We start from the raw sequence: 15,059 nt of genomic DNA on the forward strand, positions 1-15,059 counted from the left end.
GCATATGGCGATTACATTACAAGAGTGTACATGTCCATGTGTATATATGTATGTGGGCAAATATGTATTGTTGGCACAATGACATGTTACGCCAAGTGAAAGTCTTTTCGTCTCGCCAGCAAAGTCCTTGTTGAAATGAAATGGCTTTAATTTATGGCACAATTAAATGGCATCTGCATTAGAAATACCGACTGACCACATGATGTTGCTCAGCTTTTGTCTTTGTCGTTTTAAACGGACACCGGAGTGGGAGATCCAAGCAGCAGAAGTGATTCCAGCAGCTGAAACTAAAATTAAAAATTAAGCAGCTTTCACTGCTTAAGAGCCCAAGGACTTTTTTATGGATGATATAATGACAGCTTTTCCATAAAGTCAGTGAGTGAAGTCCCTTTGGGAGGGAGGGTGTGCACGCTTAGAAGATACCCTTAACTCTGCGATGATCATGAACGGCATTGAAATCATTAACATGATTATCATCACAGCTTATGAGCTACTTCAGAGATGGCTCCTATACATATTATATATTGGTTGACATTTATTCAGAATATGAAAATAAACATTGAAGATAGAAATACAATCCGATCCAAGAGATTAGACCCTCCACATTGGGCAGCAAATAAATGAATTTGCTGAAATTTAAGATGCGTATATAGTACGCAGACAGATACATACATATGTACATATATACATGCACACCAAGGTCTTTCAACCATGTGGACGAACCGCACATACACAATAAACTGGCTGACACATTGACATTTATTAAGGGCATGCGGGCATCGCGTAATATGCACAAAAACCGTTTCGCCATAAAATATGTAGCATTAAGTACTGCTGGGAAGCTCGTACTGCTTGAATATAAATCAGCATTTAAAGGCTAGGTCTCTTTTTTAATTACAAGATAAATGAGCCGGGCGCATAAATTGCTCGGGTAAACCACTAAAAAGTTTTGTCGATAGTTGCAGCCGCCTCCGTTATGCCTCGCCCATAAAGACGTCATTGCGGGCCTCCACCCACCCGCTGCCAAGAAAAATGATCAACAAATTAGCTGCTCCACGAGTCCAAGGAGTCGTGAGGGAGGAGCCGAGGCGTGCGTGCACTTGGAGGGGCGAGGCATAAGTACTTGGCCATTTAGTTTAGTCAAGTAGGAGCATCACATGGCACTCGGTCTAAGACACTGCTAGTAGCCTCGTAAATATTTAGAAAGCATTGGCTTAACAATGCCGTTGTGTTTGAGTAACGGAGTGAAGCTCAGTTAATCGCGTCTGTCAAAAACGCTTAAAAGTCAATTAGCTTAAGATAACTCAAGTTGAATTCTGATAATTGGCTTAAAAATTAAAGTAAATCAGTTGTTTCATTGATTTGGTAGAAGATTAAGTACATAAATGATTATATTTCTGCTGTTCGAGGGAATGGTTTCTCTTATTGTACAAATATATTTAGATAAGTGTTTTGCTTTTAAGCAAAGTAAACACGCTGAATGGCTATATCGTTCGATATTTCCATACTGGTTTTAAATGAACGAGTCAAATGTTATATTTCATGTAGTATGGTCACCCTGGAAGACAATATGCTTAACATCAGCAAATCAACTATTGAATATCCTTAATATAATAATGTAGTTATTTTTAAATACCTTAGCCGGGGCTTCATATATTTCTCGATTTGCATTGAAGCCTAGTTCCGATTACTTTTAGTTTCGTACTTTCATTTACCCAGCTATAGCCCTAGTTGCCGTGGCAAAAACTTTTGCCACGCGCTGCCAATTACGAATTGGCTAAATGAAACTCGATACACGGCAATATTCATGTACATGCACACATACATACATACATACAAAGATATACATACATACATATAATAAGTATATAAGATATTGAGGATTATTAACGCTTCTTGTTGACACTTGATCATTAATTATATTTGCGCGTGGCGGGGCGTAATCGTATCGGAGGCAAGCGAGTAATCATATAAAAAGCGGCAAAGTTAATTGATTGAAGAAGAATGGGGATATGCGGTTGCGGATGCGGATGCGAATGCGGATGTTGGTAAAAGACAGGAAAACTTCGCAACAGGAGCACAATTTGCTTTATTAAATTGCTATTAACAGCGGCCTTGGTTAAACTTAACTAACTGGGTCAACACACGGTGCGTATACGCCATGTGGCCAACCGGTTGATTAGAGAGGGTAGCTTGATGTCTACTCACAGCGTAGGCGTTGGCTGGGACAAAAAACAATGCAACCGGGCCTTGGTATACCATTTGGCATGGCCTTAAATCAATGTACAGTCTGGCGTCCAATGGCTGTGGGTTTTGGCCAAAATGATTTATGATACGAGCCGGCATTTCGTTTGTCCAGTCGCCGCCGGACACGAATGCAAATGGAAATGGCAACTGCAAATAAAAAAACAAATGCACATGTGCGCACAAATGTGGTAAACAGATACGTTCGAGTTGGGAAACGTAGATCCCTGGGAGCAGATCCGACTGCACCCAGTGCCCATAAGCGGAAATTATGGCTTCAAGTTTGCTTTTCACTTTGTTATAAATAACACTGATTGACGTTGCGTGCGGCTGCCGCATTTTAATTATACAATACGACTACGTTAATACTTAACATTTTAGGGAAAATGTTAGAGCCAGATCCCTAACTAGATTTAGATATCGACTAGCCAACAATCACAGCTCTCAGATATAATCGTTCAGCTGTCACTGAAAGAAAATTGATTTATAATAAAATGATTGGAATTTGGCTGCTCAGCAGTTGTCAGATGAATGCTTAATATACCCTGTAAATGATTGTCATAAAGTTTTGCGCTAGACTATTATTTTAGTTACACGCTTATTATACCTTATTTTACATATTCACATATTATTCTGTAAAAATATCCCTATGGTGATATAAAGTTATTCCATATGCGGCCAATAAATACATAAATAAATTCACAAATGCTATTGTGTAAGGCATTAGAGACTTTGAACTTCAAAAATATTCAGTTATGAAAAGGTAAATAATAAAAATTAATATTTTATATATATTTGCATATTAAGGGAATCATTTTAATACGAATTAAAAATTTGATTTTACATTTTCCATATAAAAATAAACATTTTAAAGTTTTAAAGTTACTGAAAACTCTTCTATATATTTTGTAAATAACATACTACATAGTATATGTGCCTCAAGGTGGTGTGGCAAATCGAAAGAATTATACTGTCCAAAATTAGGCAATTAAATGAAAAGCAATATAATTTTTTTGTTTTTTAATTTGGCAAGGACGATTTTGTTTACTATTATTTATATTTATTAATTCATACCAATTTAAGTTCTGTTTATATTTCTTGGAGTATGTGTATTAAATTATAGATCTTTTCAAGTGAAATTAAGTAAATTTATGAATTATTTGAATTATTTAATTTTAATTTTAATATATTTGTAGGGTATCTAGCTTGAGTTAGTTTAAGGGAAAGGATTTTCTTTTGATAACTAACTATTATATTTACTTGAAATTAGATTTCAATTCATTATACCCTGAACCCATTTTCAATGGGAAATCAGGGTATAATGGTTTTGTTGAAATGTATGTAACAGGGAGAAGGAGGCGTGGTAGACCCCACAAAGTATATATATTCTTGATCAGGGCGACGAGCTGAGTTGATTTGGCCCTGTCCGTCTGTCTGTCCGTCTGTCCGTCCGTCCGTCCGTCCGTCTGTCCGTCTGTCCGTCCGTCCGTCTGTCCGTCTGTCCGTATGTATGAACGCGTCGATTTCAGAAGATATAAGAGCTAGAGACTTCAAATTGTTTTTTTAAATGTTCGTAATTACGGCGCGCATATCAAGTTTATCATTAAAAATCGATAACTCATCCCGATCTTTTTTTATCGATAAAAAACCTTATCGAAAACCAGTTAGAAAATTATATCTTCTACACCTTTATTGCTAGAGTCTCCAAATTTTTAATGTATGCTTATATGCAATTTATACAATTTCGGTTTTTTGTTAAAATTTACCCCCCACCCTTAAATTCACCCCCTCACCCTCACTTTTGTAAAAAGCGTATTTCAATAACTAGAGACTTGTGCTTTAGCAATTACATGCATATCCATGTCATAATCATAATCTGAAAGTTTCATGAAGATCGTACGTCCACAAAAAAGTTATTAAGCAATTAAGTGCTCAGCGTGTTTATGCTTGTGTGTGTATATGTATGTAATTGTTTGTGTATGTGTGTGTGTGTGTGTGTGTGTGTATGTGTGTATTATGTGTGTGTATGTATGCCTGTGTGTGTGCGTGCGTGCGTGTGTGCGTGTGTGTGTGTATGTGTGCGTGTTTCTTGTGTAAGCTGAAAGACGCGAAAAATTATTGAAAAAGCTATTACTCCAAGGGTTCAGGGGATCTCGTAGTAGAGTAGTCTCGACTAGAGCTTTCTTACTTGTTTTCCTTGAATTTGAAAACCCAGAACAAAATAATTTATATCCGTTGATGAACCAGATATCTGAGTATATGTGTCTATTTTTTTTTCCAAGAATTCCTCTCATGGATGCATTCAGTGAAGTATTTTTTCCCCAACTTTCACAAACATTGAAGTTTCAATTTCAGTTTACTATCGGTATTTTGCAGTGGTTTATTTTACTATTTTTCGCTCAGCTTCCAATAGGGCCCATTTTTTTCTGCTTTGCAAAACGTAAGCCTTCTAGGCTTAGCTGCACTTTGATATAACGTATACGTTGTGTGGACTGCATCTTTTTAATCGATGGCTGTGTTGTTTTTTCTTCTATGCAGCACACATGGTTCGGCATAAAGGCTTTCTCTGCTTGGGCTTTTTTACGGCTTTTAAGCATGAACAAAGGCTCTTGCGATGCATAACATTCCTGTTTTATTGTGTTTGTCTCCTACTGCTTCAGTAGTATTAGTGTGGGGTGAGAGCTTCTGGAATGAACACTCTTATTCTCACGTCGTGAGAGATGGAAAAAGGTAAGTGCTGCTGAATGTAGTTCCGGGTAAGAGCGAGAAAACTCTATATACCATTCGGGATCGGAACATTGTGAATGTTAAAATAATTAAAATTTTCCTCATCCTAAGTGTCTCCGTATTAACCAAACCCAGTTCGAATTAAAACTAAAAATCGATAGCTACTCTCTCTTTTGTGTTTTATAAATTTCTCGATTTTTATTTTATTTCCTCCGAGTATTTGCTCAAAGTATTTCTCTTAACTATTTCCTCCAATTCTTTAATACGTAGTCACCCACTTCACTTCATTTTACTTCACTTCACTGCACGACTGCCTCCCACCCGGCTTGACTGAAGACTGAAGAAATGCTGCAGCTGCAGCCCTTTATATAGGATGACTTTCACTCAAAGCCTGAGTCATGACTAATGGCAACACTCTCTGATGCATTTTAGCTTGTAGTATAATAATTCACCCACGTTTTGCTTTTAATTTAATATATGATCTGAATGTCGCGTCTGCTATCGTCAAAGATCTTTTCAATTATGATCGGCAGCTTAGCTAATCACGCTGGTTTAAGTGGCGCTAAGCGCAGTCGCGCGATCATCTCTTCTTCGTCTGCTTGCGGTACAATCGTACGATCATTCATCTGTGCTTGCGGTACAATCGTATGATCTGTATGTCTTGCGCTATGCGAATGATAAACAAAGATAAAGAACAACAACGACCGTAGGGTGACTCATGACATACCGAATCATATTTTATTATTTTTTCCCACTATTCTGTGTTTATACCAATAATTCGAATTGTTATTTATTTTCGGTCCCTACAAGCTTCGTTTTACTCAGATATAAATACTGAACGAATACTGCTGCATACTTCTAGATAACTTAAATGATCTTTAGTAATTCATCTTTTTCCCTAGCTTCTCATAGAGACAGACCGGGGAGATAGACAGGCAGACAGACAGAGAGACAGATATACAGACATATGTAGGGAAAATAAACACGCATAGTTAAATCGAAATGATACGTTAAGATGTTCTATGATATATAAGCTTGATAATTCTAAATGTTGATATATCGTTATGAATATTAATATTTATAAAAATTATTAGACGGCATAGACAGCAGTTTCTTCTTTTCTATAGCAATTTATATAGCTATTGATATTCGAGAACTAAATTTGCATCATACACCCGGACTCGCAGCCCAAGATCAAACAGAAATAGTGGATACACTAACCAGTGATATGTGTCCTTTATAGTTCGTAAATTAAATTTAAGTAAACTTAAATTACTATCGACTTCTTATATTGATTTATTAAGAATGACGAAAATTCAGAGAAATCTATATCTTGCAAGGTTTTAGAAATAGCAGCGTCTTGAGCGTGAATGAGTATTCTGAAGTTGGTAATGCCAGACGGCAACGTTTTTACTTGTTATTTAATGAGTTTACTGATGCGAATGAATCAGCTTGGCTGAGTCAGTCTAGCTAGGTCGTATATGTATATAGAAAATATTTTTGATATGTGTTAAAAAATGATACTGAAAGTAGTTTGTCTGGTAAGGAAACTGGGAAACATGCTTCTTTATGCGAGTAATAACAGGAAAAAACGCAATTCCGCATAAGCGCCATCAGGCCATATGGCGAACACTCAGCACAGCTTATCTACATCCGATCGGCACAAACCAAGCTGGCCAAATGGACAACTCAATCACAACCAATGACATTCCAAACAATCCATACTTGAGCCCCTCCGATTTGTGTCTTTGTGGATGTGCGGAGCAGCTGAAGCAGTGATGGTATCTGTGCACATTATTAATGTGGGGCACTTTGATAATTTCAGCTTGCTGCCATTGTTCTTGATGACGTCAGAGAACCGGCAGGTGCCAAATGGCAGGATGATCCAGTGCCCATCGCTTTGCGTAAAACTTGAATTTCATCTGTATCTTGTCAAGAATTGTACTTTTCCCCCAGTCGAGCTACAATCCAGTAATTAGTAATTATAATTAGCATATAAATCAAGTCATATTTCGTCCAAGTTTTCAAGGTATTAATTAGAGACACAGCACACTAACACAAATGCCAAGCAATTTGGCTTGCTCTTGTTAAACCTAATAAAAAAGTTTTGCCTTTTTGCCCATGTCCTCGGGGGCTATGGATGTGACAACGCAGTCATGGCCAGCTCCTCCAGAATAGGTTGAACAAACTTTGGGTATTTCAGTTAAGTTTCTGCCAACGAATTTCTGTTAAATTGTTTTCATAAGAAGGGTGCTTGGAAATCATGCTAACGGAAAATAAAAGCGATTTGTTTAAAGAAATTAGCTGAAAATCCTGTTAACAAAGTGTTCTCTTCACAGTTCGCTGCACACATATATTGGCTTTAACATTTACTTCGAGTTCAGGTTCTGCGCACACACCTGGAAATCAATAAATTTTATTTCGCTTTCATGTTACAACTCATATTAAATCCAATTTGCTTGTCTTTTCTTCTCGAGCCGGTAAAGCCCTGTGATATACAAAACACAATTTTCGGTTTTGATTTTATATTCGCTCGACAGCTATCTTTGCATATGTGTGTTGTAGAATTTTATATTTGTTCAGATTGGCTATGAGCTATGCACTGTACGATACAGTTTTTATTTCGAACCGGAAATATGATTCACTATCACATCAAAATTAAACAAAGGCTATAGTGGAAACTGTCAGAAACCCTTTGGGCTTTCGCTTTTTTTCAAGCGCGTTAAAGTATGTATACGAGCTCTCGACTGGCTCTTAAAGCTCTTTCCATATGATTTACATGAGTGTTTGTTCTATAAAACCAACAATTTATATACAATTTTAGTAGACCTGCCCAACATGACGCGTGTTGTAATAATACTGAGACTGAGTGAAGCACTTTTTTACGTACCACATTTCTCGTTTTTATATCAGATGCGTAAACAAATAAGGCAGATGGTTTTCCCACTCATGAACATGACACCTTCAATTGACCGGGCGAAAAACATACATTTTCTAGATTTAAAGCACAAACATTTTATTGGCATTGCGGTTTGTTAATAGTCTACAACTTTAACTTTTGTTGCCATTCAACATTTTTGAGGCTAGCAATGATGCTTGGGAATACTTACACAATGAGCTTAATCATTAACATTATAAGAAATTAAATCAATTTGCTCGATCCGTCGTCAGGAATGGCTCAGATAAGACTCATTCAGCAATGAAATTGTCGAGTTTGTTGGCAGCATAAGATGTCTCATATAGCTCCATTAATAAGATGATTCCAGGAAAGCATTTTATTCATCTGCCGCACTTAATCTGGGAAGTAGGATTATAAATATCTCGTTGTTCTTTTCCTGGATCGACACGCTTCGCGGGCTGCCTCTTTGCTCTTGTAATATCACTTGTAAAATTTCGAATACTGATTGACATATGACGTTGTGAGAGGGACGCATTATCGTGAGAGATTATATATTCTCGATTTCAGCATTGTATTTAAATCTAATGAACGCCAAAAACAAAGTGGAGCTCTTTGGACGTTGAAATAATAATTGTTATTGCAAAGTTATGTTCTTTCATTATCTATTTCCGATAAATATAAATACAAAGGCGATCCACCCGAGTTATAAAGCCTTTAAGAAACTAACACAACTTGCTTTTATTTATATAGAGGATAAATATTAGATTTTAACTTGAACCGTTCTTCATCTAAAGGGAATTGCTGCTTTTGTCAGATTGGTTTAGATTCAATTACGTATCTTGGGTCTGAATTATAATTTTGATTAACATTTTCATAACACACTTTGCTGATGCTTGAAATAAAAATTGAGGCTTATTTAGCCAAAAGCTTAGCTATTCCAAAGGCTTTCAAATTTGGCTCGTTAATTTGCGGCTATGTCGCAATAAACGAGTGTAGGCCAAGGATATGGCCGTTGGCGATTTGACACAATTTGGTTGGGGCGAAAATCCGCTAAATTGCTGCAGATTTATTTGAATTCCATAGCCAAATAGCCGCAAGCAAACACGTTTTCACGAATAAAGCCCAAAGGTGCCACAATGCAAGTGTCGACTCGGGGAAGTGGCCAAGTTGAGAGCCCGGCAGGAGCAACACCCAAGTCAAATGCCAATTTAATTGGCGCCGCGGGGGCGAGTGCCTGAACCTGACAGCCCCTGGCGCTAAGGCGATTTAGACAGAATACAGAACACCGAAGAATTGGTCCATGGTATTCCGCCATTCTTCTTTCAAGTGGATGTCGAGTATTTTCATTTCATTTCGGTCAATTAAAAGTTGCGCCACTGCTAGAGCCGCTGCTCAGCGGGCAACTCGACCGCATCGCTGCCTGCAATGGCCAAACGCTCGTAACAAATGCGCAAAGTTTAGTGAATTAAATGCGTCAGCCATGACCTTGGCTGGCTAACTCCTCGGTGAGTATTGTCAACTAATTTCAAGTTGTGCGAACAGCCACTAAGCTGCTCTGCAAAGTCTGCAAAGTCAAGTTGCGAAATTCAACTCAGCTCCACTTCTTTGCTGATAAATTGCCTGAAAAGTTTCACTTATGCTAAGGCAGCGTCAAAGATGTCAGCTCGGTTCACTTTAGACTGCTCAGAGTGCCAAAGCAGCCGCCATTTGCAAAATGAGTGACACTTACATTGACATTAACCATTTGGGAATTGTAATCCAATATTAGGTGCACCAATATTTAATTGCAAGAACACACTGAGGATAAATATGCTGATCCCTGTAGTGGTACAAAAACCATTTATAATTAAGTGAGAAAACTCTTATTATTCCTATTTAAAATCTGAATAAAGGAAATACTAACTCTGTCCCGCCTAAGAAAACTTGGTATACCTTTCATAAGTTCCATTGTTACATGTATTTCGGTATAAAAATTAAGCTCAAAAATTACAGACTCTATCTAAAATCATATTATATGTTTCGATTCGTGCGTAGGTCTTTGAGCATAATTCCTTGGCTTGATAACTTAAAAGTTCCTAAATATATATTTCAGTTATTCAACAAATAGCAACCCAGATTTTTTGTCCATTCAAATCACAAATAAATTCAAGTCGTTGAAAGGAAATGCTCATTATTCCATTTTACTACACGAAGTCACCACAGAACATATTGCAGAATGCCGTTCAAGAAGGGCGTCTGTCAGCTGCTTGCCTTGAACAAGTTTAGTATTCAGCAGTGGATGAAAACATTCGACGCGATGATCTTTGATGCAGACGGTGTTCTCTGGAGGTTCGACAATCCGGTAGATGGAGCTCCGGAGACATTCAATGCCCTGCGGGCAATGGGGAAACGGGCTTTCATCTGCACCAATCATTCGGCTTGGTCGCGGCAACAACTGTTCGACAAGGCCGTGAGATTGGGCATTATCGTGGAAAAGAATGAGATTATTTCCTCAGCATGGGCATTGGCCCACTATCTAAAGGAGCTTGGATTCAAGAGAAAGGTGTACATCATCGGGGGTCAGGGCATCGTTGATGAGTTGAAGGATGTGGGCATTGAATCTATACCAATCAAGGAACGCCCCCTGGAGGGCGCTTCTTTGCGCGATCAAGTGTTAAACATGCCCATGGATCCAGATGTGGGTGCTGTGGCTGTGGGCATCGATCAATATTTCGATGTGGTGAAGCTGACGAAAGCCTGCTGCTATTTGCGTAACCCAAAAGTAATCTTCCTGGCCACCAACCAAGATCGAGCGCTTGCCGTCCACTCGGACCTCTTCATCCCTGGCGCTGGCAGCATGGTCTCCGCCGTGCAGGCAATAGCCAATCGTCCGCCCTTCACCTGCGGCAAGCCCAATGCCCTCATGTGCTTGCATCTGATGCGGGAGGGCATTATCAAACCGGAGCGCACCCTCATGGTGGGCGACACGTAAGCTACTGCACTGATTATTTGGCATTCGATTGAACTAATTATATATTTTAACTTCTATTTGTAGCTTGTACACTGATATTCTGTTCGGCTATAATTGCGGCTTTCAAACTCTGCTGGTGGGCTCTGGGAACACGACCCTTGACGATGTCTCTAAGGCGCAGAAGTCCAAGGATCCAATGATGTACCGACAGATTCCCGATCTCTTCCTGCCTAGTATTTCCGACTTATTAAAGTTTTTGCCATCTAAAAATCGTTGACTTCAGCAAAGATACTAGAGAACTGTTAGCCGTTAATAAACTGACAACTGATAAATTCTACCAATAGCCCAGGGCTACTAGGGCTCTTCTAGATAATTTCTCTTTGATTAATTCAACCAACGATACTTTTCATTGAATTATTTAGATATTAAAAATCAAATCACTTTTTTTCTTACTTATTCAAAATTTGTATAAATCCATAAAACATTATTTCCGATTGAACCGAACAGATAACCAAATTAGTTTTAATTAATCCTAATAAGACATATGCCATGAAATAGTTATCGAATAATACATTTCAGCCCATATGTTTACTTGAAAGATTTTATTCAGCTTTTTTATTAAAGTATTGTTTAAAGTAATATCAGTTTTTGACATTTATTTCATAAGTTCGATTTTTTGTATTACTATGTAAATGTGATAGTGTTGATTCTTTGTGTGCACTTGCAGCAACGGATAGCACTCCTATTTGTTACCTATCGAGTGCTCGCAGATAATTATTTCAAAAATTCAAATTTTTATTTCATTTGAATGTAGTAGGTTTATTTTTAGGATTAAACATGTTCAAGCAGACCTGCACCAACCTTACTACTTTATCCATCCAACGGGTACGCCAGTGGCTGAACGGCTTTGAGACTATTATCTGCGATGCTGATGGTGTGCTGTGGCACTTTGACAAAGCTATTGACGGCTCCGTCGAGGCCTTTAATGCAATTCAAGATACTGGACGCAACACGTTTATAGTGACGAACAACTCGTGCTTGTGCAGCGAAAAAATTAGGCTAAAGGCTCGCGATTTCGGCTTTAATGTGCGCAAAGATCACGTGCTTAACTCTGGGAAGTCCGTTGCCAGCTTTCTGAGCAGCAAGAACTTTCAGCAAAAGGTTTTCGTTGTGGGAGGGGTCGGCATTATTGAGGAGCTGGCAGCCGTGAATATATGTGCATTTCAATTCAGAAATGAGAAGATTAAAAAGTCTATGCGGGATTTCGCCCTTGAGATGGAGGTAGACGAAGATGTGGGTGCCGTTGTCGTGGGCCGCGATGACAGCTTCAATATGTGCAGTGTTATTAGAGCTTGTCACTATTTGAGAAATCCTCAAATTCTGTTCCTCGGCTGCTGCCTGGATGCTGCCTATCCCATTGGCAATAATCGCGTTCTAGCCGGTGCGGCTGCCATGATAGCATTAGTTAAGACAATAACTTCACGCAAGCCCCTCATTCTTGGCAAGCCAAACCCCTGGATTGTCCGAGAGCCCATCGAGAGCGGAGCTATCAATCCAGCAACTACGCTGATGATCGGCGACACGTAAGTAAGAGATCTATAAATCTATAATGGCTTTCTGATTGTCGTAGGCAACAAATAGTTCGTCTTGACTCAGCATATCTAATTAAGTCTGAGGAGTATCCTAGTCAGGAGACTTTAATTGAGAGAAGCCAGAAAAATATCACTGGGTTTTTATTCTAATCTGTTATGTCTTATAAGAGATTATGTGCGCTATGTGGAAAAATAGATTTTTGATAAATTACTCCAGCTCGACGTAGCTTAAAAACAAATATATGAAAATATTCTTTATATAATATAAATCTTTTGTTTCTTTACAGACTTGAAACCGATATAAAATTTGCCAATTATAATGGATTTCAGTCAATTCTTGTGGGATCCGGTGTCACAGAATTGGAGAAAGTGGAAAGGATACGCGATAGAGGGCAGAAGAAGCAAATGCGTTTAGTGCCAGATGCATATTTGCCCAGACTCTGTGATATAATTGAGTACCTTTAACATAGGCCGATTTACAGACGAATCAATATTGAGTGATGTGTGTGTTGTGTTTTGTAAGCTCGTCTCTCGCTTTAGTTGGCCTGCATTGATATGTGAAATTAGTATTCAGACAATAAATCAATATTTTTCCAATAGCAATTTCCGATAGCTGGAGAATTGAGATTCATTCACTTTTCCCTTTATGTTTTCTTTGTCTCGCTGGCCACAGCGTTTGTCTGGCCGTAGAATCCTTGTCAAAACTTGGAACAAGTGCAGTCAGAAGTGAGCGCCACCGCAAAGCTCAACACACTGTCAACGGCATGCCATGCCTGCCATTGTGCTGCCTTCGGGTGGTGCGGTGGTGTGGTGGTGCGGTACCGTAACCTCTTGCTCGTCATTCACACCCGACCACTTAGGCCGCCACTTGTCTGCCTCTCTGCCCGGGTCAGACGGCGCGTTTTTCAAGCGCTTATCGCCGTGCACAGAAATAAAGCCCTTCAATGACCAGTGCCCACTGTGGCCGACAGCTGTGAGCGGCATTAAAAAATATTGCCTGCAAAAACTGTAGCACTCTTGTCGCAAAAGACGCCACGTGCGATTAGTATACTCAGTGGTTGTCTTTTTTTGTTTGTTTGATACCCTGTGTATTTTAGAGACTGTGTGAGCCCATTAGCTATGAGACGGAGTATGCATATTAGATATGTAACTCTTTGCTGTAGTAAATTGTAAATTGTTACCGACTCCAAGTCAGATATCCGGGCTTTAATTATCCAACTACTACGAGTAGAGCATTGCCTTGTCGGTTACAACTTTTTAGTTTTTTCCGCTATTTCGGTAGGATAATTTTAACACATATGCCGCACACTCAGCTGTTTTTTTAGGGCTTGTTGTTTTTTTTGCTTAGCACCCACGCGCCATGTGCTACGCACAGAATTGTGTCATTGTTAGCTTAACCTTGTTTATATTTCGGCTCTGGTTCGCTAGATGCCACACACCGCCAAGCAACCATGGAAATGGGCTGTAATGTAATTGCGAGCATTACAAGCTAATTGTACGGGCGCAGCTGCGGATTGCCCACAGACGCAGATCTACTTAAACTTGAATGCTGCTATACAGCAGCCGCAGGGTAGTTAAGATCTCGGTCGGTGATAGTGTGTTTGGCGTAAAGTAGAGTCCTGGGAGGCAGGAAATCGAGTTTGCCTTGGCAATGTTTTGTGGGTTTCGTAGTTTCGGTGAAAATGCTTTGAGAACTAAACAAGAGTTGTCAAAGAACTTGGCGACGCTTACAAGTTGAACATGGCGAAGCCAAATGTCCAAGATTAATTAAATTTGAAGCTGTGCAGCAGATGCCATGTGTTCGTCTCTGACAAAGACAGTTAATTAATTTGACAACATCCTGACGGGGTCAACACTATGCGTGAAGCATCAAAGCTGGTGACAAAGTGCAAGTTGATATCGTTTGTCAATAGCTGGAGTATAGCCAACCCCCAAAACCAACCCAACCCAGTCCCAACATAGCCTCAAGCTGTTGGCCAAACAAAAGAGCAAGGACAATAGCAACAACAATTGCGGCATGAACTCATCATCATCTGCCTAACGCAGAGCCCGATAATCCTCATAGCATTAAAAACACATCAAACTGTTTAGAATCCGTTGGCAAAATTCAAAGTCATCAGCACTAAAAATAACTCGACTCTTGGGTTTGTCTGGCTGCGATTTTCTTTTTTGTTTTTTGTTTTTTGTGTGTGTTTGTGCTTTGTGGGCTCTCGTTCAGCTCCCTGTTGACATTATCCAAGCTGATTTATTGTCTTTATCACAAAGCCAGGCCACACTCGACTGTGGCAGGCATAACAAAATTTCAACAAAAGCAAGCGCAAACGCAAAAGCGAAAGCATAAGCGAACCGCCTTTGTTGCTGCTGTCAGAGGCAAACATTTCCAATCTGTGGCCAAATTTTCAAAGCACATTTCTGGGCGCATCCATAAACGTGCCAAAGTGCTTAACTCTAGTTGGAGGGAAGCTCGTTCGCATAAATCGACAGATTTTAATTAGTTGTGCATTTGTTCTGATTCACATTGCTGCTGCTGCTGCTGCTGCTGCTGCTGCTCATGGCCTAGGTCCGCGCACAGCTTGGCCTTCAATTGGCTCGATTATCCCCTAGCTCAAAGCACCTGCTGGAGCAGAGGCACGACTCACACTCACCT

At 39.4% G+C, this 15,059-nt stretch overlaps 2 protein-coding genes across 2 annotated transcripts; both read left to right on the forward strand.

Annotated features, from left to right (window-relative positions):
• Positions 1–9,951: 9,951 nt before the first annotated feature.
• LOC6583501 (glycerol-3-phosphate phosphatase) lies at positions 9,952–11,276 on the forward strand. Its single transcript, XM_002009133.4, has 2 exons — positions 9,952–10,837; positions 10,905–11,276. The coding sequence occupies exons 1-2, from the start codon at positions 10,086–10,088 to the stop codon at positions 11,095–11,097; spliced, it is 945 nt and encodes a 314-aa protein (XP_002009169.1). The 5' UTR covers positions 9,952–10,085; the 3' UTR covers positions 11,098–11,276.
• Positions 11,277–11,496: 220 nt separating this feature from the next.
• LOC6583502 (chronophin) lies at positions 11,497–13,015 on the forward strand. The gene is made up of 2 exons (XM_002009134.4): positions 11,497–12,403; positions 12,700–13,015. The coding sequence occupies exons 1-2, from the start codon at positions 11,658–11,660 to the stop codon at positions 12,875–12,877; spliced, it is 924 nt and encodes a 307-aa protein (XP_002009170.1). The 5' UTR covers positions 11,497–11,657; the 3' UTR covers positions 12,878–13,015.
• Positions 13,016–15,059: the final 2,044 nt, after the last annotated feature.

Source organism: Drosophila mojavensis, unplaced genomic scaffold, assembly GCF_018153725.1.
Source record: "Drosophila mojavensis isolate 15081-1352.22 unplaced genomic scaffold, ASM1815372v1 contig_74, whole genome shotgun sequence".
Lineage (NCBI taxonomy): Eukaryota > Metazoa > Arthropoda > Insecta > Diptera > Drosophilidae > Drosophila > Drosophila mojavensis.